Source organism: Geotrypetes seraphini, chromosome 3 (assembly GCF_902459505.1).
Source record: "Geotrypetes seraphini chromosome 3, aGeoSer1.1, whole genome shotgun sequence".
Lineage (NCBI taxonomy): Eukaryota > Metazoa > Chordata > Amphibia > Gymnophiona > Dermophiidae > Geotrypetes > Geotrypetes seraphini.
This window is the reverse complement of record NC_047086.1, coordinates 361,426,855-361,447,134: the sequence shown is the minus strand read 5'-3', so window position 1 is coordinate 361,447,134 and position 20,280 is coordinate 361,426,855. Positions and strand designations below refer to the sequence as shown.

At 41.3% G+C, this 20,280-nt stretch overlaps 1 protein-coding gene across 3 annotated transcripts in view; it reads left to right on the top strand.

Moving 5' to 3' along the window:
* The window catches only part of NVL (nuclear VCP like), a 212,584-nt gene that overhangs the window by 164,179 nt on the left and 28,125 nt on the right, over positions 1-20,280 (top strand). For all 3 annotated transcript variants that reach the window (XM_033936124.1, XM_033936126.1, XM_033936127.1), the window contains 4 exons: positions 6,110-6,214; positions 7,221-7,283; positions 11,455-11,574; positions 14,135-14,234. In XM_033936124.1, coding sequence (XP_033792015.1) covers positions 6,110-6,214; positions 7,221-7,283; positions 11,455-11,574; positions 14,135-14,234 — 388 coding nt within the window. The remainder of the gene's footprint in view (positions 1-6,109; positions 6,215-7,220; positions 7,284-11,454; positions 11,575-14,134; positions 14,235-20,280) is intronic.

Below are 20,280 nucleotides of genomic sequence, written 5' to 3'. Positions count from 1 at the left end.
TGTGAGCATTTCCTGTGAAGCCTATGGCTTCTAGGCAGTTCAAAAGAATGGTGTGATTTACTAGGTCAAAGGCGCTACTTAGGTCCAGTTGCAGGATCATGGCGCTGGTACCTTGGGTGAGAAGGGAGTGTAGGTGGTTTAGTAGCGAGGCCATTATTGTTTCTGTGCTGTGACCGGGTCTGAAGCCTGACTGGTTGTTGTGCAGTATGTTGAATTTGTCTAAATATGCATTTAGTTCAGCGTTTATCATCCCTTCCATTATTTTAACTGCGAGAGGGATGTTAGCAATAGGTCTGAAATTGGATAAGTTGTTGGATGGTTCTTTGTTGTTCTTTTTAATGGGTGTTATTACAATTTGACCTAAGTTTTTCGGGAACATTCCTGTGGTTAGTTGTAAGTTGACCCACGTGAGTAGTTTGGCTTTGATGATGATTGGGGCTGCTTTCATTACATCTGGGGGGCAAGTGTCCAATCTGCAGTATGATTTGACGTATTTGTTGTAGAGCTTGTTAAATGTTCGCCTAGTATTCCTTACTAGGCGAAGATGTTTTCTGTGTTCGAAAGACATGGTTTTTTGTTAGGATTGACTGCAGGATTGATCTGTACTAGTCTGGCTTGTTTAGTTTTACAATGGGTGTATTGATATTGTACTGCTCACTGCAGTATGTAAGATACTGCCTTTTCCTAGGTACTCATGTGTGACATGTGTCTTGTTACTAAAAATCATGTTTTTCGGGGGGGTTTCAAAAAATGATGGGCCCTGGATGTCACATATGCTAGGTAAGCCACTGATAATTAAGATAACGATAGGGTGAATTAAAACTTTAAAGACATGATTTGCAGTAGGCAAATGCCCAAAGAAAAGTTCTCAAACTGAGACATGAGTGTCTCGTAGTAAATTTTCAACAGTTTGTGCAATCTGTCCATTTTCAGAAACTGATGGTATGATTCACTTCTTTAGAGGTAGTTTTAAGTTGTTCAATGTAGGCATGGAATTCTGTAAAATTCAGTAGCTTGTGGAATGTCTCGTTCCCTATACCAAGAGGGAGTAGATGCACAGCATATGAAATAAATCAGTGTTCTTCAACCTTTTGACACCTATGGACCGGTGGAAATAAAATAATTATTTTGTGGTCCGGCAGTTGAATAACTCTGGGCTAAGTCGTGCCCATCTCCACCCAATCTCCGCCCCCTTAATAGTACTAATTGTAACACCATTTTTTCCATCCATTTTTCATATATACACACATACAATACAATACAATACACACATACACACATACAATATAATTAACAACACATAATGGTTAACCACAAAATTAAAATACACAAAGCACACTATATGTTTATCAACATTCATTCCTACCAGAAAATGGATAACTCCATGCAAATGCAGGACCAAAAACTAAAAGTACTAATATTCACAAACAAACCCTAAGATATAAGACTCTGCAAGCAGTACAACCCCAGAGAAAAACAAGCAAATGCATTTCTTTCTGAACAGTTAGGACAGACAATTAGGGCAGATGTAAAATCACTAAATAAAAAAAATAAAAGTATTTCCCCTACTGTTGTTGTCTCTCTTCCTCCATGTGCCTTGACTTCTGGCCTGCCCCCCTCTCCCACCCCCGGTGTTAGCTCCAGGCCGGTCCACGGTGCAATCAACGCAGGGTCTTTGGGCCGGCTCCCTAAGTGCTGCAGTGCATAAAGCTGTGGGAAGCAGCTCCACGCCTCATCTGGAAGCCTTCCCTCTGACATTGCGACGTCAGAGAGAAAGCTTCCAGGTCAGGCGCAGGCCGCGGGTAGGAGCCTTTTCCCACAGCTTTGTGCACTGCAGCACTCAGGGAGCCGGCCCGAAGATGCTGCATCGATTGTACCAAGGACAGGTGGCTACAGAACAATCTCTTGAGCCCGATGGAGGTGCCAGCCCTGTGGACCGGCAGAAAATTTCTGCGGACAGGCACTGGTTCACGGACCGGCAGTTGAAGAACACTGAAATAAATAACTACACCAGGTATTGTTTAGTTACACCAGGTATTGTTTAGTTCTTAGGAAGGTGGCTATAAACATTTTGTGGAAAAAACAGGTGAAAACAAAAGTGTCTTTGCAGTCAGGGTGCAGGGAGATTAATTAGTCCAATGAGAGTCTCTTTAAACTGCATATACAGGGAGGCATACACCAGCTTGAAAGGAGCACAGGTATCATCCAGCGGATGAACCCCAGTAAAGTGATCCAGATGAGAGAGAGCCCATGTTGCCTGTACTGAGTGTGGCAACATGTGACAATATTAATGCATTTACTCAGTGTAGGTATTGCGAGAGAGAGATAATATGCAGGTACTTAATGTTCTTAATCGTACATTCCAAAAAGATATGTTTTTGTGTGCTGCACACAACTAGTAAGGCATTCAAGAGAGACCATAATTATATACTTAGTGTATTGCATTAAAAAACCCATTATGTCAGAAATGTGTGAATTGATCATATCCAGTGAACACCATGGAATACACACTGTAGAAAACCTTTTTCTTAATAATATAACCCCTAACTAAGGAGCGCTCAGGCTATGAAAACAAGAACTAAAAAGATATTGTGCAATTTAGATGGGGAAAAAATGGGGATTAAAAAACTCCAAAAATGGCCAATGTTAGGTTTTCTGGGGTACCCCACAAACCAAACAAACAGACAACACAGAGATTACATGGCACAAACAAACAAACATAGAGCTCCAGTAGGCCTTAAACTTTCTTTCATCCTTCAAGGATTCAGGGCTGAACTTAAATCTGTAAATAAACACACAGTTATACAAAAAGAAGAAGAAAAACATCATAGCACTAGATATATTTGTGTGCACACATTAGCAAAGTAAATTTCCATATAACACATGGCACAGTAATCACATAATCAGAAAAGGCATAATCAAATGGTCTGGAGGCTAAATGTCTGCTTGAACTTCTGAAAGAGAAAACAAAGAATTTAGTCAATTGGCTCCATTGCCCCTGCCTATTTCAGTCATAGGGCATGCCTTCAGTCCCGGGCTCACACAGTCATAAGACATAATGCAATCAGGGACACAATTTGCTAGGCTGTGCTTCAATCTACAGAAATGAGCAGATCTTACTAGTTAAAGCAAGATACAGTGTACAGGGTTAGGTACAGAGGTATTATGAAGTATTACAGTGTCAATGGTAAGAGGAAAAAGAAACGTGTTAAATCTTAAAGTGCAAGGTCATTTCAAGGTTACGTGAAGCATAACTTTTTCTACCTTTTTTCGACTCAGCAAAAGATTCTTTCTGCCAAAACGGGTCCAGAATAGCTATGTATGTATTCCAACTGATTGCTAAGAAAAAGAAGAAGAAACATTTCAAATCAACACCACCCTCAAGGTCACTTAGAGCAAACTTCGTCCATGTTCCATTTAAGCTGACCTGGACCACCTGTCTGCCACCTGGGTCCCACTACACTCTGAGGAGTGGGCACTGCTGTGCAGAGGTCAGGTGCTGGCTAAATGTGTCTTCTTTTGTCTGCACTGTTGTGTCCTGGCCCATTTACATCATAATGTTCTATTAACCTTGTCAATGTCAGCAAACCCTTTATTTACCATTATTTCAATTTACAGAAAAAATATAGGTACTTAACATCTATCATTGTCATCCTTTTAAACTTTATCTCTTTCCTCTGGAGCTTTAACTACCAAGTTTAATTTAAGTATGTATGTATGTATGTATGTATGTATATATATATATATATATATATATATATATATATATATAATTTTTTTTCCCCAAGTATATTTAAAATTTGATTCATCGCTTAATCATACATTCAAGACAATACCCAATTCTAAAAACACTTTATACAAACGTGCAGAACAAAAATTCATATTACTAAACATGATGTACTGGACAGACAAACCTAAAAAAGAACACCGGGAAAGAAACACAATAATGGAAAGCAAGGGAGACAATTTTTTTTTTAATAATTTTCCAGTCTGTTCCCCTCGTCCCCCTCTGCTAATCCACAGAAGTAAACTATATCATATACCACTGTTTTTAATTCTGTTTCCAAATGCCCTCTGTCATTTATCAATACAACAGGTTTTCTCTGTTAGGGTTTGTTTGTTTTTTCCTTCTCACTGAAAGCAAGATAAAGGCACTGATTCACAGTGTAACTGTAAATCTATAAAGAGCTGAATTTAAAATACCATGTCATTTATAGACATGGAATATTTTATCACAGTTATAATCACCTATTTCAAATAATCACCTATTTCAAAATATTCAGTTCAACCTCTTTGATGTTATGATGTGTTTGGTACTTCGGCTCAGGGAATGAGTGAACCTGTTCCCTCTCCCCCCTCCATCTCTCTCTCACATTCTGTATGTTTAAGTGGGAAACAAGATAAGACTCCTAAGGATTTATGACATAGGCAAATAAATAGAAATTGCACATACGGCCACACACACACAAACATTTAAATTTTTTTGATTACGTTGAGCTCTGTTTCACTCGTTAAAGCATTGGATTGCAAAGAACTCTACACCTTTAGTTTAAACAGGCTATTTCTGAGGTAACACATCTAGAATTTGACTCATGCAAACTCTCAGAACCTTGAAATGCAATGAATTCCTGAAAGGATGGGGTAAATCTATTAATACATCCCTTTAACAGGCAGCTTAATTTTTTAAAAAACCTGAAATAAAACATTTTTTTCCTGGCTCCTGTTGCTCTCCACAAAAAAGAAAATCACCACGAAGGTAAGGGGGAGGGAGGGGAGCTGCTGAAAGACATCTAGTAATCCTTGAAGGCTTGACTGTGCAGGGAATTATTTTTGTAAAATCATGTTTTGTTATGTGACTGGCATTATTTGGACTTTAATTTCTATGAATGAATAGAATGAAAATGATATAAAATTGTTTGCTTGATTTTATGCGCGTGCGCTGAAGGGAAGTGGAGAGAGAGTGGACTGAGGACGCTGAAGGGAAATGGGCAAGAGAAGTGGAGAGTGGGGAGAAGATGCTGAAGGGAAATGGGGAAGAGAGTGAGGAGAAGATGCTGATTTATAAATTGACAATTGTAGAGAATATTGTTTCTTTTTATACTTTAATAAGTTCAATATAAAACTATTCGAGGCTTGTGTGGATGGGATCAGATGGTTTGTGGGGGCAGGGACCAAGCTCAAGGGGACGGGATGGGGACAGGGACAAATTATTTCCCCGTGTCATTCTCTAGGCTTTGCCACAAATCGATTTTGACTACATGCGGGCGAGAGAGGTGTCATTAAATACGTGTTTTGTCATATTTATATTTTAATGTAAAAAAAAATTTTTGTCAGTAAATAAGATTATTATGATACCTGGTTTTATTGAATGTTAGTAGCTAGTTTAAAACGACTCCTAAAAACATGGTTCTTGAAAAGAAATTTGGCTCTCAAAAGAAATCTTAATCGTTGTACTGCTGATCTTTAGCTCTTTTGACTAATGAGTTTGCCTACCACTGTCCTAAGATAAAGCACAGTTACTTACCTGTAACAGGTGTTTTTCAAGGACAGCAGGTGGATATTCTCACAACCCTCCCACCTCCCTTAGTTGGCTTATTAGCTTTTCTATGGAACTGATGGTCCCATGAGCCGACGTCAGGTGGGAAAGCACTGGTGTATGTGCAGTACAGACAATCTCAAGACTTTGAAATTTTTTTAAAGTGACAGTACACTTCAATATTGTTCATACTGGACTCCATGGATGATGTCACCCACATGTGAGATATCTATCTGCCTGCTGTCCTCAGATAACACCCGTTACAGGTAAGTAACTGTGCTTTCTATACTTCCTGCTCAGAAAAATGCTTATGGCTTTCCTTGCGTACAAATTCCAATGTTTTATTAAACTTGTCAGTAAGAAAAAAAGAGTGATAGCCTTTATTAGTGTTTGTCTTATAAAAAGATTTGTGTAAAGTGCTTTACAATCTGAAAGAGCATAGGTACAATTCTTGCTTATCGTCAAAAGAATGAATACTGGGATTTAAAATCTGTGAGTCTCAGGTTTACCTGAATAGATGATCTTTCTGGTTTTAGCTGTTTACTCAATAATTGTATATATTTTGTTTCCAAGGCTCCTGTGCGGAACCCAGAGCAGTTCAAAGCTCTTGGCCTAGCAGCACCTGCTGGTGTTCTTCTTGCTGGACCCCCTGGTTGTGGCAAAACGTTGCTGGCAAAGGTACTGTAAAGTTAAAAAGAAAAGTAGATGGAAAAAACATGCTGATTTGGAGACATGCTGTTGAGATACCTGGGAACTCTCCAAATTTGACCTGAAGTTTTTGGAAGAATTTCCAAATTTCTGGGGCTCTTCCCTCCAGTTCCTACTTGATAAAAGTGGTGCCTTGGAAGCATGTGCAAGACAAGAGGCTCACAGCTTTTCTATATGGGTTGGGAGATGGGCACTAATCTTTCAGCATAAGAGAAATTCCTACATTCTTAAGTATGGTTATTAGTAGGATTAAATGTTGAGCAGTTTTTTTAAACAATAGAACAACTATCTTACGTATGTCTGATTTCCTAAGAGTCTGACTGTGAGAGAAAAAAATTTGTAAGTCAGGCTTTCAATCAGATATGTTCTTGGAGCACTCCTAGCCAGTTGGGATTTCAAGATACCCACAATGAATATGCATAATATAGATTTGCGTGCTGTGCCTCCTTGGTATGCATATGGTATATTGTGGATATCCAGAAAACCTTCCTTGGTATGCACATGGTATATTTATTGTGGATATCCAGAAAACCCAACCAACTACTGTATCCCTTAAACGAATCTGGAAAGCCCTTCTCTGCAGCTCTTCCTTGCCACCCTCCCTTCCCCCAATAGTACTTTTCTAGAGTCAGCACTGCTATGAGAATCAGTACTCGGCAGCCTGCCCTGTGCTCAGTAAATTATTGCTAGCAGTGAACATTAGGAGCCACAGAAAAGCTCAGGACTGCATAGCATGATTCCAACACATTCTCAGATGGTATAAGGGGAGGAAGAATTGACAGGGGTTATACTTAATTGGTGATGAGGAAGAGGGGTTAACAGACTACTGCTGGGGAGGTAATATTACTAGATATTATGCTGTTTGTCCTAACCCTCACTTGCCTCACTTAATATAAACTAGGCCAAATGTCATCTGGCTAGCACCTTGTTTGACAAAATTATAAAAACTGACAGATATTTGCTTGTTTTCTAACAGGCTGTGGCAAATGAATCTGGCCTGAATTTTATCTCAGTCAAAGGTCCTGAATTGCTAAATATGGTAAGTTGCGTATTTCACCTTGTTGTGTTATTTCTTTTTTCCATATTATACAGGGGACATTCAATAATTTATCTACCTCAGCGGGAAAGAAAATAATTTTAAAAAATTTTATTTTTTCAATATAGCCCCTGATAGCTCCATATGCTTCATCCACTTTTCCTACAATGACTTTAACCCCTATAGAAACATATTTTCTCCAAAAAAGATACTTTAGCCCTTGGATTTTCTTCCCCCTCTTCTTCTCAGGTTCCAGCTATTCCCTGAGGATACCCTGTAGTGAGAGAGGATTCTCTTTTCTTGGCCAACAGGACTGCCTCTCATGGAGGCTTGGAATTCCTCCTCCAACTCCCTTCTTGGAGAACTACTCTTGTTCTTCCTTTCAGGTTTTATGGCTTCTTGTCCCTCTCTCTCTTTCTCCTTTTGGTTTATGACTTCCCTTCCTGAGCTCCCTGAGTTCTTTTCTGAGCTCTCCCTGAGAGCTTGGGAGTAGAGGTCTGCACGGGAACGAGGATCGCGGGAATCCCCCCAAGGTCAACAGGACTCCCACAGGGACCCCTCCCAGGCCCACGGGACTTTCACGGGGACCCCTCCAAGGCTGACGGGGATGGAACCGGAGCTCCCATTCTGAGGCCTACCTAATTTTCAAAATGAGACCAGTCCGGTACTGCGGTGGGAATTGCCATTCTAAGCAGTGAGCTCAGCATGTAGGCGCTCGCCTTAGCAAGAGCGCCTTTGCGAAAGAGCCTTGAGAGGGAGCCAGGAGCCCAGGCCGCCCAGCAGCTAAATTTAAATCGTTAAACCAAGGTACTTCTTTTTCTCTTTTTCATTCATTCTTTCTTTTCTTCTCTACTCTTTCAGCACAGCAGGCGGCACTTTCGCACACCACACACCAGGAGACTAAGAAAGAGGAAGAGAAATGGAGGTGACAGAAACCCAGAGGAGCTTCCCAGTGTACTGCACGGAGTGTCATATGTACGACTACCTCCCCTCGGGTAGGCAGGCATATATATACGGTCGGTGTCAGGAACTGGAAAGCCTGAAAAAGGAGGTCGGTAGACTACAGGACAGGGTCCAGAAGCTGGAGGGACTTCGCATCTCGGAAGAACCGTGCTGGGCAACTGAAGACCCCACAAGAGTAAGCCACATTGAGGACCAAGTGAGGGAGCTCGAGAGATTCATCGAGGAGACCTACAGGAGGGTGGAGGAACAGGACCATCAGCAGCACAGACAGGAACCAACAGATGAGAGACAGAAACCACCAGACACTGGGGGAGAAGGACCTTATGAAGGAACCGTGCAAGCGGAGGAGGCCAAGACCACCAGAACCCTGAGGGAGAAGTATCGCACTACACTAAGGACACAGACTTGAGACCAAAGAGGAAGCTGAAGAAGGGGAAATCTGCAATCGTAGTGGGAGACTCAATCCTGAGAAAAGTGGACAGTCACGTAGCAGGAGGAAGAGAGGACCAGCTAGTGATATGTCTCCCAGGGGCAAGAACGAAGGACATCACCGACAGAATCGAGAGGATCCTGGATGGAACTGAGATGGAAGAGACAGCAGTGATAATCCACGTTGGAACCAATTATGTCAACAGAAGAAACTACAGCAGGACTACACTAACTGACCAGTTCAGAATCCTGGGAAGGAAACTGAAGCTGAGGACACGGAAGATAGCATTCTCAGAGATCCTGCCAGTACCGAGGGCAGATGCGAAGAGGCAGGCTGAGCTACAAGCAATAAACACATGACTGAGGAGATGGTGCGAAGAGGAAGGTTTCCACTTCGTGAGGAACTGGACAACCTTTTGGGGAAAGAGCAAGCTCTACAGGAGGGACGGACTACACCTGAGCACGGCAGGAACGAGACTGCTGGCAAATAACGTCGAGAGAGAAATAGAGAAGGCTTTAAACTGAGGAGAAGGGGAAAGCCGACAGCTGACCTAATGTTGATGCTTCGGACAAGAGTATCCAATGAAGATACTGAATGGGAAAAATGCGGGGAAGAGGAAAAAGGCGAACTACAGGAGTCCAAGGACCAAGTGAAACTAGAGACCAAAAAGAAGAAAAAGCAGCAGGACAGGTTTAGAACCAATGCCAGGAGGTTTTTCTTCACTCAAAGGGTTGTGGACACATGGAACGCACTCCCGGAGGAGGTGATCGGGCAGAGTACACTACGGGGATTCAAAGAGGGATTGGATAGATTCCTGAAGGATAGGGGGATTGAGGGGTACAGAGAGAGGTAGATAGGATATAGAAAGAGTATAGATAGAAAAATAAGGGGGCTATAGGGCTAAATCAAGAAAACCTGATAGGTCATGGACCTGATGTGCCGCCGCGGGTGCGGACTGCTGGGCGCGATGGACCTCTGGTCTGACCCAGCGGAGGCAACTTCTTATGTTCTTAGCCCTTTTTAGTCACCTTCCAGTCTTTTGGTTACATGCTGGATTTTAAAGAAAAATTACTAATAGCTCTGCATGTTCATTTTTCATTTCTATCAGCACTTTGGGATGTATACCATTGGGTCCAGGCGATTTGCTACTGTTCAGTTTGTCAAATTGACCCATTACATCTTCTAGTTTTACAGAGATTTGGGTTTTTTTTCTCTGATTCATCGAATTGAATACCATTTCTGGCATCAGTAATTTCCCCACATCTTCCTTGATGAAGACCGAAGCAAAGAATTCATTTCATTTCTCCATTATGGCCTTGTCTTCCCTGAGAGCCCGTGAGGGTTGGGTGTGAAGGTACCTGCGCGCATTCGGGTATGGGCACTGCTTAAAAATTTAAAGTGACAGTGCACTTGGGTAGTATCTGTACCAGGTTTCGTGGATGGCATCACCCACATGTGTGAATATAAGCCTGCTGTCCTCGGAGAACACCTGCTACAAGTAGTATCTTTCTTTGGTTTAATTATGCCAAATAGCATTCATATTCAAATTTCATGCTTCTGTTTTCTATGAAACTAAGAAGTCATCATAAAAGATTGAGCAAGGTAAGTATTTATATGAGTCTTTTGACCTCAAGAATGAAGAAGTATATAAAATATGAACTCATGAATAAAGTGTGAATTCTTGAATAAAAAAAATAAAACTGATCCTAAGGGTGTGTATGCAGTTGGGATGAAGGTAAATCTTCCCTGAATCTTCTCTGAGACCTTTTAGTTTATCTTGATGGTTTAGTTTATCTTGATGTTTAACATTGCTCTGCTTTTTGTTTTGTGAATTATTAAGTCTGTGGGAGATGTCAAAAGCAGTGCTTGCAAGGAGACCCAGGAATATTTCTAAGATAGAAGAGTTTTTCAAAGAAGTTTGAGAAATAAATTCCAACAATCAAGAATAGCTTAGACTTTTACCATAGGAAACATTTGAAAGTTGTTATTTCTGCCAAAATACTGACTAAAAGGATGCCCAAACTTTTGCATCTGCCATATTCAATGTTGATTTTAATTTATTTAAAAAGCCCTGAAAATAGTATTTCAGTAAAATGCTGTATTTAATTTTTTATTATTTAGAGGTTGTGTCAACATTTGTTTAATTAGGGATTCATTGAAATATACAGTTTGTGCATTAGCATGCCTAAACCTTTGCACACAGCTGTATATAGTACATGGGTGGTGGGTAGAGGACAGCGTTTTGCCTGCCCTAGCAACACTCTGTGAGCCCGTTCACAGAGTATGTCAGAGCAGCACCTGTCCTAAAGAAGGAACTGCCACACCAAGGTTTTAGAACTATGGGTTTTAATAGAGAGAGAGTGAGCTTTACTTTAACTATATGTGCTGAGACAGAGTTTCAAGTCATAACTTAATTGATTCTGATTCTTATACCACATGGGAATGTGAACCATAATTCTGGTTGTTTTACTTTGCTGTGTTTTCTCTTATGAATGGCATCCTTAGATGTTTCTTCAGAAAACAGTTTTTTCAGAATATGCAGTCTTGGGTCAGACTGGGATCTTTGTTATCAAATCTAGAGCAGTTCTGATAAGCAATACAAAAAAAGCCTAATTTTCCTAAAAATAGGACTCTGTTGCAGCACTGAAGTGGGAATAGGTTAGCAATTGATATGATTTTGAGAGATCCACAAGTTTATAAACTAATCACCAGCTGGATTCCGGTTTTCTTCAGTTTCTGTTTGAAGTCCTCAGCTACAGAATTTTTCAATCTGTTTTCCAGTATGTAGGTGAGAGCGAGCGAGCTGTGCGACAGGTGTTCCAGAGAGCCAGTAACTCTTCCCCCTGTGTGATATTCTTTGATGAAATTGATGCTTTGTGCCCTCGCAGATCTGGCCATGAGGTGAGTCACTGCATTAAAACTGATTTAGTGTACAATAATGCCCATCATTTTACAAAAGAAAGAAACGTGGCATCAAAAGAAGAGAGATGTAAGGACCTTAATATGTATACCTTAGAGAAAAGGAGAGAGATACTGAAACACTGGTGAGAGATAATATCAATTTAAGGAGAAAATTGGAGTCTCTAGAAAATTTCTCACTTAGCAATAATCTTAGACTAATTAATTTTCCTAGAGTTGCGGCTGTAACTCCTAGAGACATGGTGAAACGTTACCTGAAGGAAGTTTTAGAAATTACAGAGGAACTGTTGCTGCCATTCACTCAAGTGTATTATTTACCTATTAAAAGGGAAGAAAAATTAAAGAAAGATGATCAACAATTGCTTAATATTTCTACGATGTTGGAACTCTCGGACAGGGAAGTGGCAATGCCGGCAACACTTCTTCTTACAGTTGCCTTAGCACTGGATAAAAACTGGTTATTGAGACTTTTCTTTAAAAATAAACAGAAAGAATTTCTTGGGTATAACATACAAATGATCCCAGATCTATCACGAGACACACAAAAATGTTGACGTGAATTCTTGTTGTTAAAGATGATGGACAATGGGATTTAGGGAGAGAAGTTGGACACAAGGGATGGTGTGGAGTGGGGGATAGAGATACTGGATAGGAGGGTAGTTGGGAAAAGAAAGGGAGAGATGTTAGACCCTGGGTTTGCAGGGAAGGAGGGAGAGATGCTGGATGAAAGGGTAGTTAAGAAAAGATAGATCTGTGGAGGGAGATGAAAAAAAGGAAAGATGCCAGACCTCCGGGGGAGGGAAGGGAAATGGAAGGGGAGGACAGAGATAGAAGATGGATGATTAGCACGGAGAAAGAAGGAGACCCTGGCAAGCAAGTTATCAGAAGACAACCAGAGCCTGGGACCAACAAGATTTGAATAATGACCAGACAACAAAAGGTAGAAAAACTAATTTTATTTTCTGTTTTGTGATTACAATATGTCAGATTTGAAAAGTGTATCCTGCCAGAGTTGGTGTTAGACCGCAAACGTGAGCTAGGATTTAACAGAGAGAGGAAAAATCATTTTTGTTTGTTTATTTTGTTTACATCAAAGCACCAGTGTGGTTAGGAGAAGGCAAAGCGGGTGAAGAGGCTATAAAATAAACCCACCAGGATGTTTGAAAAAAAAACAACACCCAATTGGCAGTAAAATCGAATCGAAAAACCAATTCAATAGGCTGAATCGAATCGAAATTTTTTTTCCTGAATTGGGCAGCACTATTACATACACACACTATCTGTCTCATAAAAAAAAGAAAAATGCTCCCCTCACTGAAGATGGCCTTCCCCGATGTCCCTCCCCCCCACCAATGAAAATCGGCAGTAGGGATGCCCATGCCCTCCTATCATGCCGACCCTCCCCCCCGAATCATCCCTTACCCTCCCCATCAAAAATTGACCTTCCACTGGATGAAACCCCCCACCCCGTACCTTTGTTAGAAGTCAGGAGCAGGAGGGAAGCTCGGTCCCTCCCGCTCCCGAGGCTCACAGTTCTTGAACATTGTGTCCTTAAGTAAATGATGTATGGGAAGTTTAAGAAGGTCCTTCAATGTTTAGGTACCTGCAGTTACTTTAGCTGTAAGGTTGGTGGAAGTGCTCGCACCTCACTGCTAGTCAGGTTTGTCCCCATCCCCGCAAAATCAAACTCCATCCCCACCCTGTCCCCGCAAGCTTTGACCCTGCTCCTGCATATTGTGTGGGTTTTTATATTATGTAAGGCCTTTTTTTACGCCTCTAGCCAATATAACCAAAGAAAAACATTAAAGATATATATTTTAAAATTTTAATCAAACTACTATTATGATTTTAATCCGTGGACAAATAATAAGTCATCTACAATCTCAGGATTCAGTCTAGTTCTACTTTCTTCCGTTGTCCTTCCCACAATAGAAAATGTGCTCTCAGAAACTGCTGAGAGCAGGAATGCACAAGATCCTAGTGCAAGTTTTGCTAATTTTGGCCAGCCCTTGCTTATTTTTCCAAAATGACAGAACATCATTGTCAGCATTTTTTTGAATATAAATAACTGTCTAATTCCAGACATTCTAAGTCGCATGCATTTGGCATATGACACACACTTTTATGCCCCTTCTCATGCTCACATGCATTTGTGCCTTCTTCGCACACATTCTGGCGCCTGGCCAATGTTCTCTCTAGGCTGCACACCGCGCAGCCTACTAACCTATTCCATACAGGAAAGTAGGCACCTATGTTCCTTTATAGAATAGGCACCTATCAGGTGCCCTATTTTAGAATTGCCCTTTGCATTATCACATCGGTCCAAACACAGTACATCTTGTAAGTTGACCCTGTTTGCTCTCTGCATTCTAGACAAGTTGTCTCTTGGCAACTTATAAAGGCAATAAAATGACTACTCACAAAATAGATTGTATGTGAACTTATATTCAGGATAAAATGTCTGATTTATTACTGTAATTATCAGTACAAAAGTTGCCTTACATCTGATTCTGTCTGAGGAACATATTCTTGATTTTTAAAGTCAGGGGCCAGTATCCGTGTGGTCAACCAATTACTAACAGAGATGGATGGGCTGGAAACGCGACGGCAAGTCTTCATCATGGGGGCGACCAACCGGCCAGGTGAGCCTTTCTGACACATTGTCTCTTATTGCTTGTGTCCTAAACATAATACACTAAAAAACTAGTAGATCCAGTCTTCCCTTTGGATGTATGCCGAAGATTGCAGGATATAAATGCACTAATTAGTCAATTCACACATTTATATCAGCAGCATATGTCCTGAAAAATTCAATAGTACACAGAAGTGAATATTTGCTATTAGTGCCTGTGATCAGTTTGTTCCTGAAGAGCAGGAGTTCTCAACGTGGTTCACACCAAGCCAGTCAGGGTTTTCAGGATATCCCTAGTGAATATGCATGACCTAAATTTTCATGCACCAACTCTATTGTATGCAATTGTGTTTTACGCATTTTCAGTGGGGATGTCTTGCAGACTCGCTTGATGTGTCCTGAGCACTGGTTTGAAAACTCTTGCTCAAAGATGCATTAAAAAGCAGGAAAAAAGAACACTAAATATATCGATTACCTGGTAAGCAGTCACATCAGTTTTGGAAGAGCAGTATCAGAAAAGAATATACATTTTCAAAGATATTCTTTAGGTGAAGAATTGCATCCACCTGTTCTTTTCATGAGTAGCATATCAACGTTTCAATAAGATTACATACTATTGATGTGAGACTCACTGGCCTGTAATTTTCGGCCTCTGACCTGCTCTCTGTGGAGCTCTCTGGATAAGCACTGCTAACTGGGATATTCAGAGGCACTATCCGGACCATGCTGCTGAATATCTTTGCAGACCACCTTGAAGCTATCCAAACAGTGTTGGGGCAATGTTGAGGCAGAGTCATGGTAATCCTAGTATTTAACTGAATAGTAGCAACATTCAGTCCACTAACTGGATAACTTATCTGTATAACCTAGGACAAATAAACAGCCACTATCTACCTCAGTGTTTCGCAACCTTTTCAAGCCAGGGGTACCAAATGTCATGTTCAACTGAGTTAATAAATGGTAATTTTAGTCCTGATAACCTTCATTTATTAATGAGTCCGAGAGGTTGAAGCAAGTTTGCTCTTAACCACATGTTCTTTCTCATGCCAAGTGAGAGTGCTTGTTCAGATTTAGGCTGTAGCTCTCACAGAAGACATTGATATCTGTGATTTTATAATTATGTAACTGCTCTATAACTTCCAGAGAGGTCTTTAAAATGTATTGCACGTGATTAGAAAACATATCTTGCTGGGGTATGAGAATCAAAAGATTACCAGCCTGTTACACAAGAGTCTGCTGTCTGTGGCTTAGTACCAGTATTATCTGATGGAAGACCCAAGTTGTGTTTTAACTCTAGCAAGAACTTAGGTGCATCGTAGAGATGATAGATAGGTGGAGGGCTGATCGCTCTGCTGACAGGTACTGCAGGGTCAGTCTCTCCCATTGTAAGTTCATATCACAAATGGTTTACTCAGTTTAAACAATCATTTCCAGACCTGGCTCTTTGAGCAAGCCTTTAATGTTATCCCCAGACACTGTGAACTGTTTTAGCTTTTTATCCACTTCTAGTTGCTCAGTTACAGGAATGCTCACACTATGCTGTGTTTGGATGTTCTTTTGACTGATTTTGGAGTTGGAGATACTGAATCATGTACATTGTGATGTTGAGCTATTTCTATGATCTATTATTTTGTCTCATTTATTATGAGCTTGATATTCAAAACAATTAAACTAGGCAGGAGAAGCTCCTGCCAGTTAAATCATGCTGAGCAGGTTGTAATATTTCATATTACAAAAAAATGCTTTTTTAACATTTGCTTAAATTCTTGCAGGTTTGTCAGACGCCTTAAATACACAGGCTGCCTATTTCACTCTGATGGTCCTGTATATGAAAACACACTGTGAATCATGTATTTTGGGGATGAATCCTCCAACATTTTAAACATAAAACAGAGCAGTTTGAAAATAATGTGGGCCTAAATTGGAAGCCAGTGAAAACTGACAAGCAGGAGTGTGACTGTCGTATTTTCTAGGCTGAAAAAAACCCCAAATTTAGCTGTTCTATTTTATAATAGTTGCAGCTTTAACCTAAATTTCATTGATTACATTACATTACATTAGTGATTTCTATTCCGCAATTACCTTGCGGTTCAAGGCGGATTACATCCAAACTAAAAACAAGAATTACATTTCAACTTTGAAGTAATAGAATAAACGATGAGATAAAATTTTAAGGGATAATTATGGGTTTTAGATAATGTTTGGTAATTAGAAAAAATTAGAGAATACTAAGGGTTGATAGCGTGTTGGATGTTGGGTTAGGATTGTTGTGCTGGATAGGTTTAACGTGTTTTTTTGAAGAGTATGGTTTTAATTTCTTTCTTGAAGGTTTTGTAATCTGTAGATGAAGATAACAGAGCGGTGAGTTGTTTGTCCAACTTAGCTGCTTTGGAGGCTATTAAGTTGTCATAGAGTTTTTTTCATTTGACATTTTTGGATGGTGGGTAATAGAATAGTGAATGGGTTCTTCTGTATCTGATTGAGGAGGATTGATTTAGTCTGTTATTCCAGTAAGTTGGGTTTTCTCCGTTGATAGCCTTGTAAAGTAAGCAGTAGAATTTGAAGTTCACTCTCGCTTCTATTGGAAGCCAATGCGAGTCATGGTAAGCCTCTGTGATATGGTCATATTTTTTTAGTGAATAGACAAGTCTCAGGGCTGTATTCTGCACTGTCTGCAATTGTTTCATCATGGTCACGGGACATGGTAGGTATAGTATGTTGCAGTAGTCCAGCATCCCAAGGATTAGAGATTGTACCAATAGTAGGAATTGTTTCTTTTCGAAGAATGATCGAATTTTTCTCAGATTTCTCATGGTCATGAATGATGTCTTTATTATTTTGTTAATTTGGGGTTGCATGTTACAGCTTCTGTCAATCGTGATGCCAAGCAATTTTAAAGTAGGTTGTATTGGGTATGAAAACAAATTTATTACAAGATTAGTTAATGTTGGAATTTTGTCATTTTCAAGTAGAATGAAATTTGTTTTGTCAGGGTTAAGTTCCAGATACAGGTAAAGAACATCTCTGGAAATTTAGGGAGAAATTTTAAAACTGAATACATGTGAAAATAGTTACCAATGAGAGAATTCTGTGCTACTGCTCACTGCAGAATTTGCTCAGAATTCTATCCTTGACATGCAGTGCTGTGCACAGGGACCAAGAAGCAGTGTCGAACTCTATATTGCTTCTCTCCATCCATCATATTTCTCCCTTCCAGCATATACATCCTCTGTTCACAGCCCTCCCTGCCCTCCCATTTTCCCCTATTTACCTCTTCCATTCCCCTGTGCTCTGCAGCACACCTGACATGTTGGCAACCCTATACCAGTGCCAAATACTGCCAGCAGAAGAGTTGAGTGACCATATTGGGCCGCATCCTTTCCCTCTTACCCTACGATGCTGAAAGCAAACTCTAAATCGTGAGGCTCTATGGTGTTCTGCACAGAGCCAAGTTTGGATTCCATATCATCCTATCATATCAGTCCAAACAAATGGGTTGTGTCCCTCTGCTGGCAGATGGAGACAATGGAAGAAAATAGATGTTGTGACTTGCTCAAGGGTATTATGCAGCATATAATGTTCAGTATTTCCTCCGTTTCCCAACCGGATGGATGATGGGCTGACAGCCCTGCTTCCAACCTGGTTTCTATCTAGTTGAGCATTAATTGCCCTTTTGAGGTTTGTGCTCCTGAGCCAGTTTTATGCTGAGTCTCATTTGAGTTTACGGATGCCTATTTGAACCTATGTTCCAGCTGAGTTGGGTTGCCCTCCTGGGCTTGTTCTCCTGAACTCAGTTTAATTCCTGGGATTCATATGAGTAGGGCTGCCGCCTTTGACATAAACTCCTATTAAAAAACAAACAGATCCGTTCTATGGACCTAAGGTATCTGAGACTCTTACCCCCCTACCATCGGTCCACCAGCATCAAGTGTGGAAGTCAACCTGCATTGGATGAGCTTGTTCAGATTTTTTTTTTTTCAGCAATCTGTTTGTGCCTCTGTTCCTTATTAAGCTCTCACTGGTATCTGGCTTGACTTTTTCTCACCAAATAGACAAAACAATGAGGGATGAGGTTTGGGACTCATCCGGCCAACGTTAAGGTAAGTTGGAGGGGGCGTACAGGGGGAGTGCCATGGGAAGGAGGGCCTGGTATCCCTCCTGTCTAAATTTGAGGGGGGTGGGGAGTCGCCTTCTGGCAGGAGGGCTTGGGCTCCCTCCTGCCAGTATTATTGGTAGGGAGGTGTATTGTCAAGGGGGGGGTGTTCGGGAGGTGGGGGCGTGCACCTGGGCAGGAGGGCTTGGGATCCCTCCTGCCAGTAGTCGCAGGAGGGTTGGGGTGCTGGCAGGAGGGCTTAGGATCTCTCCTGTCAGTATTGTCGGGGGGGGGGGGGGGGTGAACAGATGGTTTCATGGGGCTCACTGGCACCCAATTAGATTGATTATGTATACATGGGGTTTGTTCTTTTGTTAATATAGTTCTTTTCTGGGTGTTTTTATTTATATTTTAAAATGTACAGCGCTGAATTAGCTTAGTCTTAATAGCGGTGTATTAAGTAAAATAAACTTGTAACAGACTAATCACCAAAATCTGTAGTGCCTTCAAAATGTTTCCGAAGTTGAAGCTTATGAACCAATTAGTATAGCATAGTATGTGTCTTAAAGACATCATATCTTTCTATGGGTACAAACCTAAGTCCAGTTCCAATTCTTATTGTTACATTCCAGTAGTAGTAGTTAGAGAATGACACAGTGGCTACGGGTAACCCGCTGAAACAGTGGTGGGGGGGGAAGTGCTCACTGTGGGCATGGGGACAAGGCCCTCCACCGCCCCGTGGAGCGTTGATTGGCCTTGTCCCCGCAGTTAAGGTAGGGAACGCGCGCGGTCACTGATCGGACGCGGCCCCCTCCCTCCTTTTTACATACCGGCCGAATCTATCTTCCTCCCTCCCTTACCTTCGCGGTGCATTTTAAGTTACTTTCCAGAGTGTGTCTGTGGGCGGAAGCTTCTCCTCTGACACAACTTCTGGTTGCATCAGAGGAGAAGCTTCTGCCCACAGACGCACGCGACTGCAGGCAGGCTCGGGCAGCTTGAGCAAGTTACTCTGGAAAGTAACTTAAAACATGCCGCGAAGGTAAGAGGAAGGGAGATTCTCAGTCTGCGCGAGGGGTGATGAAGGGCGATGAGGTGGCAAGAGCAAAGTGTAGTGATGGAAAAGAAAGGAACAGACACTGAAGGGGGGTGGAGAGGAACAGACGCTGAATGAAAGAAATGGGGAAGACAGAGTGGGGAGAAGATGCTGAGGGGAAATGGGGAAGACAGAGTGGGCAGAAGACGCTGAAGGGAAATGGGGAAGAGAGTGGGGAGAAGACACTGAAGGGAAATGGGGGAAGACATAGTGGGAAGAAGATGCTGAAGAGAAATGGGGAATAGAGAGTTGGGAGAAGACGCTGAAGGGAAATGGGGATGACAGAGTGGGGAGAAGACGCTGAAGAGAAATGGAGGAAGACAGAGTGGGAAGAAGACGCTGAAGAGAAATGGGGAACAGAGAGTTGGGAGAAGACGCTGAAGGGAGATGTGGATGACAGTGAGAAGAAAATGCTGAAGGGAAGTGGGAAGAAGACGCTGAAGGGAAATGGGGAACAGAGGGTGGGGGAGAAAGCGCTGGAAGGGAAGAAGACAGAGATGCCAGACTATGGGGGGAGCAGAGGGAAGAAGATGAGTGCCAGACCAATTGTGAGGGGGTGGGTGAAGGGAGAGGCACAATAACAGGGCAAATGGAAGACGCAGAGAGAAGACAGACAGTGGATGGAAGGAATTGAATGAGGAAATGAGAAACCAGACAACAAAGATAGAAAAAATTTTCTATTTATTTATTTATTTTTTTGCATTAGGATAAAGTAGTATATTAATTGTATTGATAAAAATTTATAAACAAAGCCCTGCCAGCTGAACATTTCTTTCTCTAGTTCAGCAGCCAGAACTTTGATTTATAAGGAAGGAGTAAGCTAAATATTGCAGTTCAGAGGCTTGTATGTATGCTGCGGGAATAGTAGTC